At 43.9% G+C, this 17,129-nt stretch overlaps 1 protein-coding gene across 5 annotated transcripts in view; it reads right to left on the bottom strand.

Moving 5' to 3' along the window:
- ENOX1 (ecto-NOX disulfide-thiol exchanger 1) overlaps positions 1-17,129 on the bottom strand; it is a 511,619-nt gene that overhangs the window by 104,934 nt on the left and 389,556 nt on the right. For all 5 annotated transcript variants that reach the window (XM_019749803.2, XM_074329326.1, XM_074329327.1 and 2 more), the window contains one exon: positions 879-985. In XM_019749803.2, coding sequence (XP_019605362.1) covers positions 879-985 — 107 coding nt within the window. The remainder of the gene's footprint in view (positions 1-878; positions 986-17,129) is intronic.

Genomic DNA, 17,129 nt, shown 5'->3' with positions numbered 1-17,129 from the left:
GAGTCAGAATCTTTAAATACGTAAACCTTACCTTCCATACGTTTGGAATTTTGAAAGAGGGGAGTATCATTTAGAGAACTTTAATATCAACATGCTAGAGATGGAGAGCCATCCACATGAGAAACAGTCTCTCATTAAAAAAAAGAAAAAGAAGCAATGAAGACAGTATACTTACTTTTAAGTTACAGGTTCACAGCATACACTACACTGTGGAGTTAAAAAGATAACAGCTGGACGACCAATGACTAAAGACACATTCTGGACCTTCCAGGTGGCAAAGAAGTTCAAATTCTGGACGCCTTCCTTGGGGGAAATACTCACACTTCACACATTCATTGATGCAGAAGGGTGGATGTGGCTACAGCCTGGCTGTTCACTCCCCTGAGGAATGTGCTCTGGGAGGGGTGTGATAGAACCACTGGCTGGCACAGGGGACTAAGACATTGCTAGTGATGAGAAAACGCAGATGAAAGGCATACTTGTCATTTCTAGCCCAAAGAACAAACTATCATCATCACGTTATAGGACAGTGAGAAAAAACTCCATTTTTATGAAAAACTAGTTTTCGATTTTACGCCACACTTTTCCTCATAATTGTTAGAGAAAGTGTCTTGGTTTATTGCTGAGCTCTTAGCTACAAATGGAAGGGATTTTTTTCTCCCTTTGCAGAGGAGAAAAGCACTCTGTCCTCAAAGCATGAAGTCAGTTGCTTTTCTGGGGAAGAGACAAATCTGAGCTGGATTTGGAGCTGACAATGAGACAGGACAATGGCAGGACGACTGCCCACTGTAACAAAAACCGTCATGGCTGCAGCCACATTATTCTCTGCCAATCCAGCTGTGTGATGGTGGTTAGAAAGTAATAATAAAATCACCAACCTCAGAATGCTTTCGCCAAATGTCTATGTTCTTGCGCTGAGCTTTCGAGAAATGGTCCCAAGCTTTTTGTCTGGTAGAAGCGTTGAAAACGGCCACAATCTGCTCAACTTTGGTGAACAAGGAAGTCAAACAAGACAAGTAATTTATGTTGTGATCACTATAGGGAAGCAAAGCAAAGACACTAGGAGTCTATGGATGATGTCACAGTGGAACTAACATCATCAATAGCCATCCCATTTGTGCCTTTTTGTACTTACATTTTAGCAAGGTTGGGGTGTCTCCCTTCAAGTCTGTCTCCACAACTTTAGGTTAAAATAAACTCTAAGTGTGACCAGGCAAAGGTCATGGGCACCTGCTTCCAAGCATGCTTTGGTTCTTTTACAAGTGTGACTTGGTATATCTATATACCTAGATCTATTGATCATATGGGTACAGGGGTTGGCATACAGATACAGATACATAGATAAGCAATGCCTGGCTTGGGGGCTTAGAAGTGAAGTTGGGATGGAATGGCTGAATGAGGAAGAGCCAAACATATGTCTTTTTTTTTTTTTTTTTGGTTTGGTCTTCATCTCAAGGACTCAACTGTAGCCCTCTGAAGACTTGACCATGTTCAAGTTCCAAGTTGGGGCAATGAGTAGCAGTAGTAGACAGGAGTGTCCTATCTCCCCTCAATCTCAGGCCCATCGTTACTCCTTGGCTCCTTTTACCTCCCCTGTTGTACCCACTGCAGCCTTCCCTGCAGCACTGTGGCAGGGAAGAGGAGTCACTGCCTCCACTTCGAGACAGACTGAGGCTCCCCCAACCAGCAGCCCTGGCATGCAGACTTTATTTCCACACCACAGGGCACCCTCTGCAGTTCACCACGACCACATACCATTCTCTGTCCTTCCATTTTCACTTCTGTGAGACTCCCCTCCCTCTGGTGCCCAGACCCCTTGAAACTCCAACTCTATCACTTTGACATCATTGGGAACGTCTGTGGCTTCCAGGCATGGTGAGAACGGAATGATAAATGCGGAGTGGTTGTGAACAAAGCTCTATAGAGAGGGGGGCAGGCTCTTAGGAGCGGATGTTACGGGTGGGGCCAACCAACTGCAGATTCAGTCTTGCTGAAAAAATTATTGACCTAGTAAGCACGGGATTAAGGAAATTATAGCACTGAACTAACCATACGATTGAACACGAACTTCTACATATTTAGTTAGGAAGTCATAGTTAAAATTAGCTTCTCATGGATGCTAAGACTCTATCAAACATAAATTTTTCTTAAGAGATTTCCAAGGCTCTATTACCAAAAAGGACATCAAAGCTCTTCCAAATCTTCCAGGTGTCCAAAGAATGTCAAAGAGTCATAGAATAATCTCCACGGAAGAACAACACCTGGGGCATCACTTTTAAAAATAAGCACACAGAATAGACAGGTGTGTGATGGGCAGAAAAAGAAAGCTGTCTCCGTTCACTTCCCACATTGTAAATATCCTGTGATGCTGATAAGCAACCACTACCTGATCTATGGGTAGTTTTCACAGGGGCTTTTATGTTGATTGTTTTCCACCTCAAGAGAATCCCAACTCTAAACCTCCTTATTTACCAAACTTTACCATCATCCCACATGATGAATTTATTGCACTCATTTAGAACAGGAGGATCTGCCATCAGTTTAGCTCACACTCTCCTTGAGTGGGAGGGGCTTCGGTCTCCTCACCTCACCTGGAGGAAGTAACACTGCCAGGCTAGCCACCTTGAGTGCTTCCTTTCACCTGACCACCAACCCCCAGGGCTCGGCCGCACTGCATCTTGGCTGGTGGAGGAGAACGATGCAGCCCCACTGTTGTTCTGTTAGCATGCAGGCTGGGTTCTTCGGGGTCTTCAAGCTGCCTTCTGCTCGGGCAACACACAGCAGTCAGTCCCCAGTGACGTGGTGGAATCCATTGTCATGTGAGATTATGTGTCCGGGACAGAGGTGGTAGTGATTGTGAGATGTTAAAGAGTAACAGGTCCCCCGTTCCTTTTAATAGTAGAGCTCTCTGAATGGTAACAGTTAGAAGAATAAAAACTGGTGTCCTGACACCAGGCCTGAGGGGAAGGGACGGTAAGGGTTGAGGCGAGTATTTGGGTGGTGATAGTCAAAATTCTGCCATGAATCAGGTAGGGCAGTTAATAAATGGGGTACACTTCAGAAAAAGTATGTGTTCATACATGTGTGTGGAGTGGAGGGGGGTAGGTAAGAGACCAGTAATTCACATGGAGGAGTACAGAAGGGAAAGCACTTAGAACAAAGAGCCAAGGGCCAAAAACTATACATGTTCAAGGGTAAAAATAGATCCCCTGATCTACTCAAGTCATGTGTTACTACAGATATTTCCTGTTTGAGGCTAAGTGCCTCAGTTATTTAGAACATGCTATTACCATATCCCGGGACATCAGTTGAATTCATGCACTTGTTCATTCTTTCAGCAAATATCTGAGATCCTACTGGTTACCAGGCACTTGACTGGTTGCTAGAAATATATGATTAAGACATAGGCCTTGCCCTTGGTGAGATCACAGTCTCTAGGGAGAAAGAAAGACAAGCAGATAATTACCTTAAGCAAGAGAGGTATGGATGACACCTATGGGGACACAGTACCTAACTCAGTAGGCGGAGTCAGGCAACACCACCAAAGAATGCAACATTTTCGAGAGGCCTTAACCAGCGTATCAATGCTTGCTCAGCTGAGAAGGCAGGGTTGGTTGGCCAGTTCAAAGCCTGACTTGGAACTGTGAAAGGACTTCCTGTGAACAGAGATGGTGGGGGTGGGGCTAATGCTCAGCGAGAATGAATAAGAAAGGACCAGGTATGCCAAACCAGTTTGTAACCTTTATACTGTAGGCCACAGGGGGCAGATCTAAGTAGGATCTGCTTGGGAGAAATGACCAGGCTTGAATTAAGGCAGAGCCCTGGAGAGGAGGGAGGAGCAAGGAGTCATTTGACAGGGCAAGTTGATAGGACAGGGTGGCTGATTTGCTGTGAGGGAGAAGAGGAGGGAGCTCAGGACGACTCAAGCTGGGGAAGTACATCAGAGTCCAAGAGGATGAGTACAGGTGGAGGGCTCAGAAAGAAGGTAAGAGAATTGCTGAATTTGAGATGCCTGAAGGTCATCCAGACGGAGCTGAAATACATACTGGGAGTTCAGGGAGAAGTCAGAATTCAAAGCGATATATCTTAAGTTTTCTGGGCCATTCTTGATTTCATGTAATTGTATTCTTTTCAATAGGGGAATTAATTAAAAACAATACTAAATGTGATTAATTTTATACTTCTTTCCTTATTAAGTTTTATACTCTCCTGCACATATTAACAAATAAAAAAAGAAAACCCAAAACAAAACCCAAAAACTGTAACTCAGCTTAGGTTTAAAATATACTCTCACAGTATAGTTCTATGGCCTAGTTCATGTTTGTCTTGCAAATGAAATTTCTTGGCCACACAAAAGGACTCAGAAAGAGTGCTTGGATCAGCACAGATTCATCATTAGAGAAGAACCACCTCTGAGCCTATGACCTAATGAATGTGATTCAAAGACATGTATTTTTTAAGTCAGAAATCAGATGCCCACTAGCATTGATGTCACAGGTAAAGACCATACACTCTTCATTGTCAAAAAGAAGTCAATGAATTCAACTACCACTCAGTACCTCTCCAGTAGAATTCATTCTACTCGTTCCACACACAATAAAGCTACCAGCAGTGATGGGATCTTTAAAACTCTACTTAAAAGCTCAAAAAAGAGATAAATAGTAGACAACATGGCACTGGCATTTGTTCAAGAAATGTAACTTACTGAAGATGTGATGTAGGCAGAATAAATTCAGCAAGGGGGAGTATTCTTTGGGGGATTAATCGCAACGTGTCTTTTACTGTAATACTTTTTTTTATTTTTATTTAAACACTCACTGTATTGTTTGATCACATCTCATATTAGTCAACCCCCACCAGTGCCTTCACCACCCCTAGTGGTCTACAGAGTGTGGCTGGAAGGTCCACCTGGGCCTACAGCAGTTAGTATAACATTTTAAAAGTATTATCAACAGAAAGAACTCTGTCAGAAAATTTAAATTTACCTTTCACACCTTGCAAATCTTTCCCCTCTAAATCTATGTTATAAGTGTTTTGCCTAAGTTACGTTATCTGAAGGTCATGGAAACAAAAGTGATTGACTTTTCACAAGTATGCTTGAATGTCAGCCTGAGGTGTCATAATAAAGTCTCTCATACACATTTCTAGTAGGTATAAATGAACAGAGGGAAGGATAAACAGAACAATGAGGAAATTGTTCAGTACTCTTTGCAGCTGCAAACCTTTTGTTAAAAGATAAACTAAGGCATATTAAAAGTTTGAAGAATTTATTTGAGCAAAAATTGATTTGAATTGGGCAGCGCTAAACTGGAAGTGGTTAAAAGCAATCCACTGACAGGAGCTGGGGAGAGGCTTTTACAGAGAAAAGGCGGAAACAAAGCAAGGAAATTATAGACTTGCCATATCTCAAAGCCTCGTTGACTGTTTATGATTGGTTGTCCTTGGGTTTCAATTGTGTAACCTTGAGGCATTGACAGACTTAGATTTTGGTTTGTTTACATAAACCACCACAGCCTTAGAGCCACTTTAATCTAGTGGCCTCCTTCTTTAATAAATTTAACACTCTACTAGTGATTATTCACTACCTTGTATGTGTGTAACTGAAGAGACATACACCCCCCCCCACACACACACACACATATACCACATGGGCATATATGTATATATTCTTCATAATTTAAAAACAAAACCCATAAAACCAAGTGAATTTAACCACTTTTTTTTTGTACTTTCCCCACCCCAAAAAATGTTTGGGCATGTGCTGAGTTCAGAGCACACTCCTTACTTGAGAGAGAACTTTATAAATGATCTTGAGCAGCACTTGAGCACTTGTCCTCAGCCTTTCCAGGGAAGGAAAGCTCAGAACTGGACATCCATTTACCCAGAAACAGAACAATGTGAACAAACTTCCTGGGTAGGACCAGGGCACCCATCACGCAACCACCGATTTCTGGGCTGTACAAAGCTCCTGAATTTTGAGCTCCACACAGACGCACATTGGAAGCCTCAAAAGAGAAAGGTCAGGTTCCCCCAAAGAACATAAGCACAGCCCTTTCGTCTTTGTACTCTCCTGACTGCATTCTTTCTCCTAGTTCCTGGACCTCCTGCATCTTTCGTTCCAGCTAAGCAGCTGGGAAAGAGCCTTCAACCCATGCAGTGTCCTAAATATCTGGAGAAACTGATTAAGTCCTTACCCGCGGTAGGCCTGCCTAAATAGAGCATCTCGAACTAACCTTCCAAGCTTCATTTTTGTTTCTAATGCGATCTGGGCTCACGAGAGAGCCTTCACTCTACCGGATTCGGAGGAAATCTTCTTTTCCTTTAAGGGATAATACTTTTTCCAAATCTTCTATGAAGAGGTCATAAGAGATTTTTTCACAGGCACGTAACAAATGAAATAATAGACCTTTTCATTGTTGTCTTTAAATACTCAAAGCTGGGTGGGGCTGGTGAGCCTGGCCCTGGGTTGAAGAGTTATAATGGACAAAATGTAGTAAGTGATTTGGGCTCTCAGCACCCAGGGGAGCAAGACAAAGCCAGAGGGAGCAGCAGTTAGTGTCAAACACGACGGGGACATGGTAAGGAGAAGCTGCTATGAGAGATTCCCAGAGAGATTTCCGCGAGCTCCCTCAGGAAGGCTCTGGGGCCTGATCTCAGAGGAGTCTGTCAGTCAGTCTGGCAGGAAGCCCAGGAAGCAGGACGAACATGGTCAAACCCACGCATCACGAACGCATGGACAGGAATTTCAAGTTGAGGAGGAAAAAGGGCATTCTGGGGTTTTGTCTTAAGAGGAGGAAAAAGAGCATTGCGTGACACTGTGAATCCATCACACCCCCATGTCACACCTGAAGCCAAAACACCAACAGCAGGAGTTCAGGAAGGTTCTAGTCTGACCTTCCTGACTAGATGACGCCAGAGATTTGGGGTTCTCTTGGGCACTGGGATGGGGACAGAAAGAAGGAGAAACATGCTGAGCAAATTATTCAAAGAAAATAGGATGCTTTCAGTAAACTTCAAGCAAGCAGGAAATGGTGACGTTGTTCAAACACATGGAAAGACAGTGACTGTTTAAGCTTGGTATAAATCACAACACATTTCAAGGCACTGGAGAGCCCCTTGACAATGCATATAATTCAAATATTTTGGAAAGTAACAAAACAAAAATCTATGAGAAAATTATCATTTTAATGGTTCCTTATAATACATAGCATTTTTTAGGCTTTTTAAATCCAACAAATCCTCCTGCCTAGATTATCCCTATGGACTAATTAAAGCAACGCACAATTATAAGAAAAAAGGAATAAAACGAACAGCCAAGTCTCCTTCCCCATCCTGACTGTCCGCTCACCCTGTCTCACTCTTTAAAGACAACCACTGCTAACATATCCAGCACATCCATCCAGAGACAACGTTAGGCAGACAGTACGCGCTGTGTCTGGTTTTCTACGTGCAGCCTGTGCTTCACTTACGCAAAAGTGCTAATATTATATACACTGTGCAGAATCTTGCTTTTTTTCACTTACTATATCATGGAAATCTATTTACATGTGTATTAATAAGGCTGCAGTGAACACCCTCACACACATCTCCTGACATTGACATTCTTACATACCGTGTTTCCCCGAAAATAAGACCTAGCCGTACCATCAGCTCTAATGTGTCTTTTGGAGCAAAAAATTAATATAAGACCCAGTATTATATTATATTATATATTATATTATATTATATTATATTATATTATATTATATTATATTATATTATATAATATATTATATAATATTATATTATGTTATGTTATATTATATTATATTATATATTATATAATATTATATTATGTTATGTTATGTTATATTATAGTATATATTATATAAGACCCGGTCTTATATTAAAATAAGACCGGGTCTTATATTAATTTTTGCTACAAAAGACACATTAGAGCTGATGGTCCGGCTAGGTCTTATTTTCGGGGAAACACGGTAGTTAACATCCATCACCTCACATTTACAATTTTTATTCTTGTGATGAGAACTTTTAAGATCTACTCTCTTAGCAGTTTTCAAATACACAAGACAGTATTGCTAACTCTAATCATCACATTGCACATTCTATCCCCTGGACTTCTTTATCTTAGAACTGGAAGTTGTACCTTCTGGCTCCCTTCACCCATTCCCCCCGCCCCACCCTCTGCCTCTGGCAGCCACCAATCCAGCAGACTGTATTTTAACAAGCTCTCTGGGTGATTCCAATGCAGTTTGAGAACCTCTGATTTAAAACATTTAAATTTCAGTTAATTTTCCCAAAGTCCCCAGCAACCCTCTGAGGCAGACACTATACCCATTTCACTGGTAAAGAAACTGAGATTGACAGAGAGGTAGAATTACTTGTCCAAGGTCGTGTACCCAGCAAGTGGTGAGACTGGGAATGGAAATTGCATGTGCCCAACTTCAAATCATGTATTTGAAGGTATCAGAAAAGCCTAAGAGAGTTTGGAAGTGTGTTACGCTGAGTGTAAAGCTGGATGGAATTTGGTGTATTTGGTGTGATTTTGGTACATTACTGTTTGGTCTAGGAACCCTCAAAAAGTTTTCCATATAAATTAATGGTAATTGCATCTTCACTACGCCATTTTGGCTTGCAAAAGATTTTCATAGGAACACTCTACTTTCGGGTAGTGGGGGGACCCCACACGACTTTGAATCACGGTGTAAGAAGTGATGTGAGGGAGCTTGTGGAGAGTACCAGAGCAGGCAGGAAGGACCAAAACCTTAAGGTAAATAGAATGTTCTGCCACAAAGAAGCCAAACACTGGATGCTATGACGGGGCAAGGAGTGTCACTGACCCCTCTCCAAAAGTGTATTAAGGAATCTGACAGACAGTGAAGAAGAATGGAAGTGTCTGGACAAAGGGCCCCTACATGTGCATCTACCAGACTGGAATCACCTCCTCAGCACACACTTTAGTCAGAAATCCATTCTGCGCCACTTGTTTTTGTTACTGCTGTTAAATAAGAAGCCCCAGCAAGGAAAACTTCAGGAGGTGGAGACACGGAAATGCTTTCAGGGAGCACACTCTCTGGAGGGCTGCAGTGAGAGCCGAGGGAGGCTCAGGAAGCCAGGGCTGGTGAAGTCACAGCTCCACCTCTAAGGAGCTGTGTGGCCTGAAGAAAGCCTCCAGCTGTCCAGACGCCCAGGCACAGCGGGATGAGCTTGACCGTCCTGAAAACTCTTTCTAGCTCTGTGACCCCACAGAACGGGGTTGGCAACCTTTATCTGCAAAAGAACAGGTGGTAAAGTTTGGCTTTGAGGGTCGCACGACTGCCCTGCTAGAGAGGGTGCGTCCACACCTAAGCAGTGTGTCTCCTTCAACCGAAACGCTTTCACTGTGTCTGCGGCTACGCTTCCATCATTCTCCCTGGGCACAGCTTCCTTTTGGTGGAGCATGACCACTAAGCTGTACTCTTTTTCAGGGGCATGAAGAGGCAAGAACACGTCACCTCTGCCTTAAAGTAACTTTAATGACACCTCACTTGTCCTCAGATCTAGTTTGAAAGTGTCCTGGCTTTAAAAAACGTTTTGTGTAATTAATTTTTGTATGTGTATTCTTTCCAAAGTAGTTCAGAGACAGTTTCTTCACAGGCCCCCTTTCCCCAGCAACCACCACCAGGGTACACACACGTACACACACACACGTACACACACACATACATGCACACACCCATTCCCCGTACACTTGGCAGTGGCTTCTTCTCCAGTCCCTACAGCTGGGCTCATGTCACGGTATCAGGGTGTTCAACTTTAGCTCCCAAAGTTACATCTTCCCTGAATTGCTTCACTCAACATGTACTATGGTACTTCTTGAAATCTAGCCTCCTGCAATTTTCTGTTGTTCCAGAGTTTAAGACTTATTTTTTCTCTCATATTTGCTATCATTAATTTTTTTTAAATGTTACTATCACAGTGGTATTACTTGGCTCAGTTTATATATTTTCAGTGAGACTGAAAGGGAAGATACCAAAACAAGCTCAACTCAGCCTTGGCGGGCTTCCAGCATCCTCCACTATCACTTTCGAACCCTGTGAACAGAAAATTCTGTGTTCAGCTTTAACTTGGAAGTTCTTATAAATAATATTTTCTCTGGACATTTATTCCCTGGGAGCAAAGAAGTATTTTTAATGAAAATTATGTTTCCGGCACTTAAAGCGTCAGCAAGTATACCTATCAGTATGATTTTGAGGATACACAGAAAATCTGTCAAGTTGCTAAAGCAGTTAGGGGGATTTTTTCCCATGGATGAAAAGAGAGCAATGACGGCCACAGACATGGAAAAACATTTTAACACTTCATAAAATTATTTTTCCACAGTAGGGACACAGGAGTCAAATTTCCCTTGGTGGAAATAAAACGTTTAGCTGGGATGTTCGGAAGAAGTCAGTGATTTCAGAAAGAGCTTTTTCGGCAGAAGAAACGTGGATGAGGACAGCAGTCTGCCCGAGGGGGGGGGGTCACAGCGCACACCGAGATCAGCGATCCCTCATGTTTCACTGTAGCTCTTCGCGGACCACCTGACACTTCAGAGGAACCCAATAAATATTTGTGGATGGATTTCATCATTCATTCAAACACCTGAGGCTTTTACGATTTTAGTCAAGAGATGAGGATGTGACAGAGGAGACCAGTGAGTGCAAGGTGCAGCCTCTCTGAAGAATCCGGCCAGTTTGCAGCACCAGCAGGGTGAGGGTGCCACACACACCTGCAGGTGTGAAATGTGGCTTAAAATTCACAGTGTTGCCCAGCAGATGTAACCATCACGGCCACAGCAAGGCACAAACGGCACCTGGCGTGGAGGGCCATCTGACTGATCCTCTGTTCTGTGATCAGCTAGGAGCGTCTGGCATTGTGGCTGGGTCACAACCGATACTTGTGTTTAGATATTCAGAGATACTAAAGGATCGAAGTCAATGACATGATAAGGGCTGTAGAACAGTCAGAGGGGGAAGGAACTAAGTTAGGGGACTGTCTGGTCAAACCCTTTCACGACAGAGATGAGAACATTGGGAGCTAAGACACTTAAAGGATTTTTCTAAAGTCGCCTGGCTCATCAACGATGGCGTTGGGATGAGAACCACGATCTCTTCGCGCCTGATCAAAACTCTCCCCACTATTTGCTACTTCAAGTTCTAAGGTGAGGTTGATGCAAATTCCTACCATCCATGTAAAAAGCAAATTTGTATGACAGTTCTCACCTTCCCAACCTCCAGGTTAAAATGATATTAATAACAGTACGGTTGTAACACTACCGCAAAATTCTCAACGAATGTATATGCTCCATATTCTACTTTAAGGGGGATTGTATTAGGGCAAAGCCAGTTGAGAGCACGGTTTGCTCAAAAATCTAATGGTTAGAATATGTTTTGTATTTATTAGCTGCCAGCTCAACTTCCAATGCCCCCATCAGTTCCATCTATGATACCTAACCATCGACCAGTCTTTGTACCGAGGTGCTTTCCAAGAGTCAGGCAGAGTGCTGGGAAGTGAGAATGCTAAGTGGCCTCTGTAGCTATTTAGCCTGAAATCTTGCCAGAGGGAAAAACAAACAAACCAAAACCTAATGCTTAGAAAGTAACTAAATGCTCAAGCAGATAGTACTAACAGGAGCTGCAGATGGCAGGACAGAGGGAGATGGTTACGTGTCGTAACAGACGGCCAAGGTCTCATGGAGGAAATGTGATAGAAGCTGGACTGGGGGGTAGTGCTAGAGGCAAGTGCTTTGTTTTCTAACCAGAGAGCAGCATTTGTACTCAGTGTGATGCCAGCACACTTGTTTAATTCTACCTGTAAACTGTACATTTACAGTTAGAATGTCCTCCTCGGCTTATTTTCATTTTTCATAATAAAAAGCACCTGGTGGTAGAAAGCCAATGGTACAAGAAGCCAAGAGCCGTGGGGTCTCATCTGCCCGTCAACTGCCAAATGACCAAGGCGATCACGTCTGGTCCCTGAGCCTCAGTTTCTTCCTCGGTAAAATGAGGGGGTTGGAACCAGTGCGTCCCTCAGGTCCCCTCTAGCTCTGACATTCTACAGTTTCTACTTCTCAATCCTGCTCATTATATTTATGGCACGGATTCTTAAATGAATATTAATGAACCCAGCTCCACTGCCGTCTGCTTTCCCGTTTGCCTTTTCCCCACTTTGTTCCTTTCTCTTTCACCAGGAAGCATGTTGGGAAAGGACCAAAGTGGGCATAGCACGGAGTGTTTAAATTTTCATTAGATGTGTGAATGTTGTGACAAGGCGTGCACAATTGATCACCTTGGCGTGCATATTAATAATTGAAGGCTGCGGTACATGCTTCCTGCACTTCATAAACAATTCCTCTCTGAGCTTTGAAACCGCAGGCTTTGCTCATAACTGAAACTTGAAGGTGGGTAGGCCTAGGGGGAGCTCCTATGGAGTATGCATCTTTCTAAAGGCAAAGTTCAAAACCCGGAAGTCTCTCAGTTGGGAAACCTGGGGAAGTTTCTGCCAAATGGACAGTTTAAGAAACAACATAAACATGAGACAAGGCTGATATGAGGATACGATGACATCTGAATGAGATGCCTGATTAGTACCGGATATTTTTTCTCTTTCTTATAGATCTAGGAATGCGATGTACCCAGCTGGCCCAGAAAGGAGGAGAAAGCCCCAGGTGTCACAGCAGAATAGAAGATGTCCCCATCTAACGTCTCTGATAAGTGCACATCTATGCTCAGAAGAAAGAAAAAGAAAAAAAGATCCCAGACAGAAGTGAACGGAGGCGGAACTCCCCAAACCCAAACTCCTGATGTGTTAATCCAACGCTGACATGGAAACAATGCCTATTTAATTATGTTTAATAGCTGATCCTGGGGTGAAGGCCAGAGATATGAAAAAGGTTAGAATTTAGAAAAATGTTAACAGAACCCATTACCAACAAAGTTGGAAGTTAACTGATGAATTTGAATATGGACCTTGAAATAAGTCACAACTTTTTCTTTATGTTATTATTAATGGCTCTTTTCCCCGCCTCTGAGCAAATGCTATTTGCTCAAATATGAAAGTCAGGACAAGTATAACAAGCAAGGCAGGGAGATGGGTGCATCTTATCCGGCTTACGGACTAAGACTTAACGAAATTCCCTTCTCCTGTTCAACCAATTGGTTATTTCCAGCAAAATCCATACAGGGACCCACAGTTTCACCGTGCTTGGAACTCGGCAATGTACCTGAACTTTCCTGGCAGTTCTTAAATGAGCCCTTCCTTCAGGACGCCAGGCCAGCCACACCTGCAGTAAGAAACTAGTTCATCAGGAGGCCTGCTTTTCCCAGCACTCTTGGCTTACTGATGGGGGGGCTGGCATGGGATGCTTCAGAGAAGGGTGTTCATATTGTGGGGATCTTTTACGTGGGAGGGAGCACTCCGGAACTACTGCTGAAGAGCTAGATTTCCAGCCACATAGGAGAAAGAAAGCTGAGCTGCCATTCCTGAATTTGAGTGCTTAACAATCCTATTCTAATTCTAAGTGTGGAAGCCAAAATGTGATTCCCGGGGTGCTTGCCAGGAACATAATGCAGATAAATGGGGGTACGACTGGTCCTGCTTTTGGAAAGCCCAGCGAGTGTGCCCATCACCGTGGACTTTACCAGATACAGTTTTCGAAGCAACTCCATGCACCAACACCAAAGTAACCCTATCGCACTGAACCGAGCTGGGGAAAGCAAAACAGGTGGTTGAATGAACATAACTCCACCAGACGTGACATGAGATACATTTAAAATTCAAAGGATGGCAAAACGAGCACCTTCCTACCAGGATGGCCAGGTTACTGCTAGTATTTCCATGATGAATGTTAGGATGTGGTTGCCCTTTGCATCTGGGGAGGAGTCAGCTTTGTGAAACCACACAGAAGAGAACAGAACATTCCAAGGTTGCTCAGTGAGATACGCGGTCTTCCTGTTCTACCTCACAGCCTTCATAGCAGCTGAGGCTCATGTTTCAGGGATCTCCCATCTGCAGGTCTCCCTGAAGGGCTGTCGAGGACTCACAGGAAGAGCCCTCAGGCTCTCCATCGCTGGGGTATGAGCACCTCAGCCAGCCTGAAGGCGACAAGATCAGCTGGAATCCTCGCCATCTCTTTTGGTAGCTGCTGGCTGCTGACTGTTTCCCAGAACCAGATTATAGGGCTAAGCAGGATCCCCCAAATAGTAATAGGAATATGGAAAATGTGAAGGTTGTGGGACAATTACAATGGGGGATGTGTCAAAGCAAATTTTCCTGTTGACTCTGCCACCCCACCTCTCTTCAAATCCTCTAGCCTGCTACCAAATATCTGGTAAAGTATAGCAATTTCCAACAAAAGCATAGCTAGTGGGTGCTTTTTATGATTTGCTTGATTACACACGCAAGTTGAAACCTCATTACCTGCAGACAGTTCTTATGCCAAAGCCAAACTGTTCTAGGAGGTCCCTGGAAACTCCTAACCTTACTGTTTCATGCTTCCTTCCTGCCTTCTCTCCAATTTATTCATTCATCCACTCACTCATCACCAAATATTTGTTCCAGACGCTTGATATATATTGATGACTAAAAGAGACATGCCACTTCCTTTGTGATGCTTGTTATAATCATCAAAAACAGACGACAGATCACTAAATTATTACACATTTTGATAAGTGTTCCAAAGGAACTAATAAGATGCAGTGATGGTGAACCTACCAGGAAAGGGTGGATCAGAAAGGGCTCTCTGAAGGAGTCATCACCTTTCAGCCAAGACCGAAAGGCGGAGATGGACTCAAGCCTGTGAGCAGTCGGGGGAAGAGCACATCATACAGAGGGAACAGATGTGCAAAGGCTCGGAGGTGGGGTTAGCTCTGCAGGGCTCAGCTGGAAAGAATGAACGGGGATGAGTCAGGAACACGGACAGCAGGGAGAGCTTTGCAGGTTAGGGAGAGTGGGTATTATTTCAAATACAATGGGAAGCTACCCAAGGGATTAAGTGGGGAAGCTAGAATCTGAATTACATCAGATGATGTCTTAAAAGTAGACTGAACTGGAGTAAAAGTGGAAAGGGAGGAACTACGTATGGCAGAAACTGCTAAATGCCTCCCAGCAGCCAGTAGCCATTCCCCCTTCTTTCTCCCTTACTAGAACTCCAGTTTTATTCTGGAGAGCAATGGGCCCAGTCAAAAGAGTGTATTTCCCATTTCCCTTGTAGCGAGGAAAGACCACACGTAACAATTCTGCACAATCAGACTTAATGAAAGTCTGTTGGGGATCTTTGAGCAAGTTTTGCTTTCTTGTTCTAAAGCAGGGGTGTCTAAAATGCGGCCCGCGGGCCAACTGCGGCCTGCAATCCATTTTTTATTGGCCCACAGCAAATTCCAAAAATATATTTAGTTTACTTAAATAAACCAGGTGAGGCAATACATACTTCACCTCGAGTGAGTGGCCCGGCTGTTTGTGTATTTTACCGCATATGGGCCTTAGTGAAAAACGTTGAAAAAAGTTTGGACACCCCTGCTATAAAGGTACAACCCCATCCTCTTTCTTTTTGCCTCTTCTTTTTCTTATGTGAGTCAGCCTATTTAAAAAAAAAAAAAAAAAAAAAAAAAAAAAGAAAGAAAGAAAAAGAAGAGGAAGAAGATGTGATGGCAGGAGCATTAGCAGCCATCTTAGATAACCATCCAGGAATAGCTGACAGCATCACAGAAACCTCAGGCCTGACAGCCTTCCTTGAACCACTGAATCAGTGCCAAAAAGCATGTAAATCTGGATTTTACTGTGTGTGAAAAGAAAACAACCCCATTTATTAAAGACAGTTTGGTAGGGTTTCCTGTTACTCACAGGCAGACAGTATCTAACAGACACACCAGGCTGCTATGGTGCTCGGGCAGCCTGCACTTGGATGGTGGCAGTTAAAATGCAGGGAAGTGCGTCTGTGTGAAGCTAGAAACAATGGAGCTTCCTGAAGGCCGAGGTGTGGGGTTAGTGGTGGGTTTAAAACTGACAGCATCTTGGCTTGGGGATTTATTAAAATGGGAAGGAAAACCCAAAGGGGAACAGGTCTGAAGATCAAAAGCAAGAATTCAATGTTTGAGGTGTTATATTTCAGGTCCCTGAAATCAATGACAGTCATGTTCACTCCTGTGGTTTCCATGAGACGGGATCTCCCTCCAGAATTCCTGGCACTGCTCCAGCCCCCGGGGACTGAGGTGGGCTGTCTGCAGACAGCACCCGCCCCACTGCCCCACCACGGGCTGTGCGGTACCCACAGGGCAGACGCCAGGGGACGAGGCCCATGGACCTCCGTGCTGCCCGTGGCCACATGCTCAATCCCACAATCCTTTACTGTGCAGATCTCAGCCTCGTTTTCTAATCTGGTTTTGTCAGCAGTGAAACGCTGAGGTTTGGAGTCCCACACACTAGACTTCTTGCCTGGCTCTCAGTGGTTTCAAACCGAGGCCAGCTCATACCTGTACCACGCCAGGCAGGCATATCGCGTTCCTGCAGCCACGTGATGGGGGCCTTACTTTCATAGGAGCTTCTTTCAATAGATATTGCCAAAGAAAACTAAATTCCTCCCCTTTTCTAACATGTGGCTGCCTTGGTCTTCGTGGTCTGAGGAAGGGTTGGGTCTCCCCTGCCAGGTAAACTGCATGGGAATGAGAATTTATTGAGCATTGATACCAGCGATCATTCTATTGTCTAGGCATTTGGCTTCTTGCCATAGCGTTGCAGGAACTGTACGTAGGTATTATTAGAATTGGTGGCCTTTCCCTCGCTCCCCTCTATTACTAACCCAGCCTTACCTCCTTCTACCCACTAATCCATTAGAAGGAGGCCTCCCTCCTTTAAAAGGTGGTACGAATATTAGTGTTTTTTTTAATCCTATCCCTAGCAACCCTGACTTCAGAAGTGCTGGCCACACACAGTGGGTAAAGGGCTATTCCTCACGACTGGGGAGGTGGGTAAGGTGGTCTGATAGTGGCCTGGATGACACAGAGCAGTTCTGTTTTTCCTACTCCTTTTCTTTAAAGACAGCTGTTCCAGGTTGGTCTCATACCGGATATTGGGTCACTTCTCTGAGTTTATGTTTGGGAGTGTCTTAGATC

This window comes from Rhinolophus sinicus, linkage group LG04 (genome assembly GCF_036562045.2).
Source record: "Rhinolophus sinicus isolate RSC01 linkage group LG04, ASM3656204v1, whole genome shotgun sequence".
Lineage (NCBI taxonomy): Eukaryota > Metazoa > Chordata > Mammalia > Chiroptera > Rhinolophidae > Rhinolophus > Rhinolophus sinicus.
This window is presented reverse-complemented; position numbering and strand designations above follow the sequence as displayed.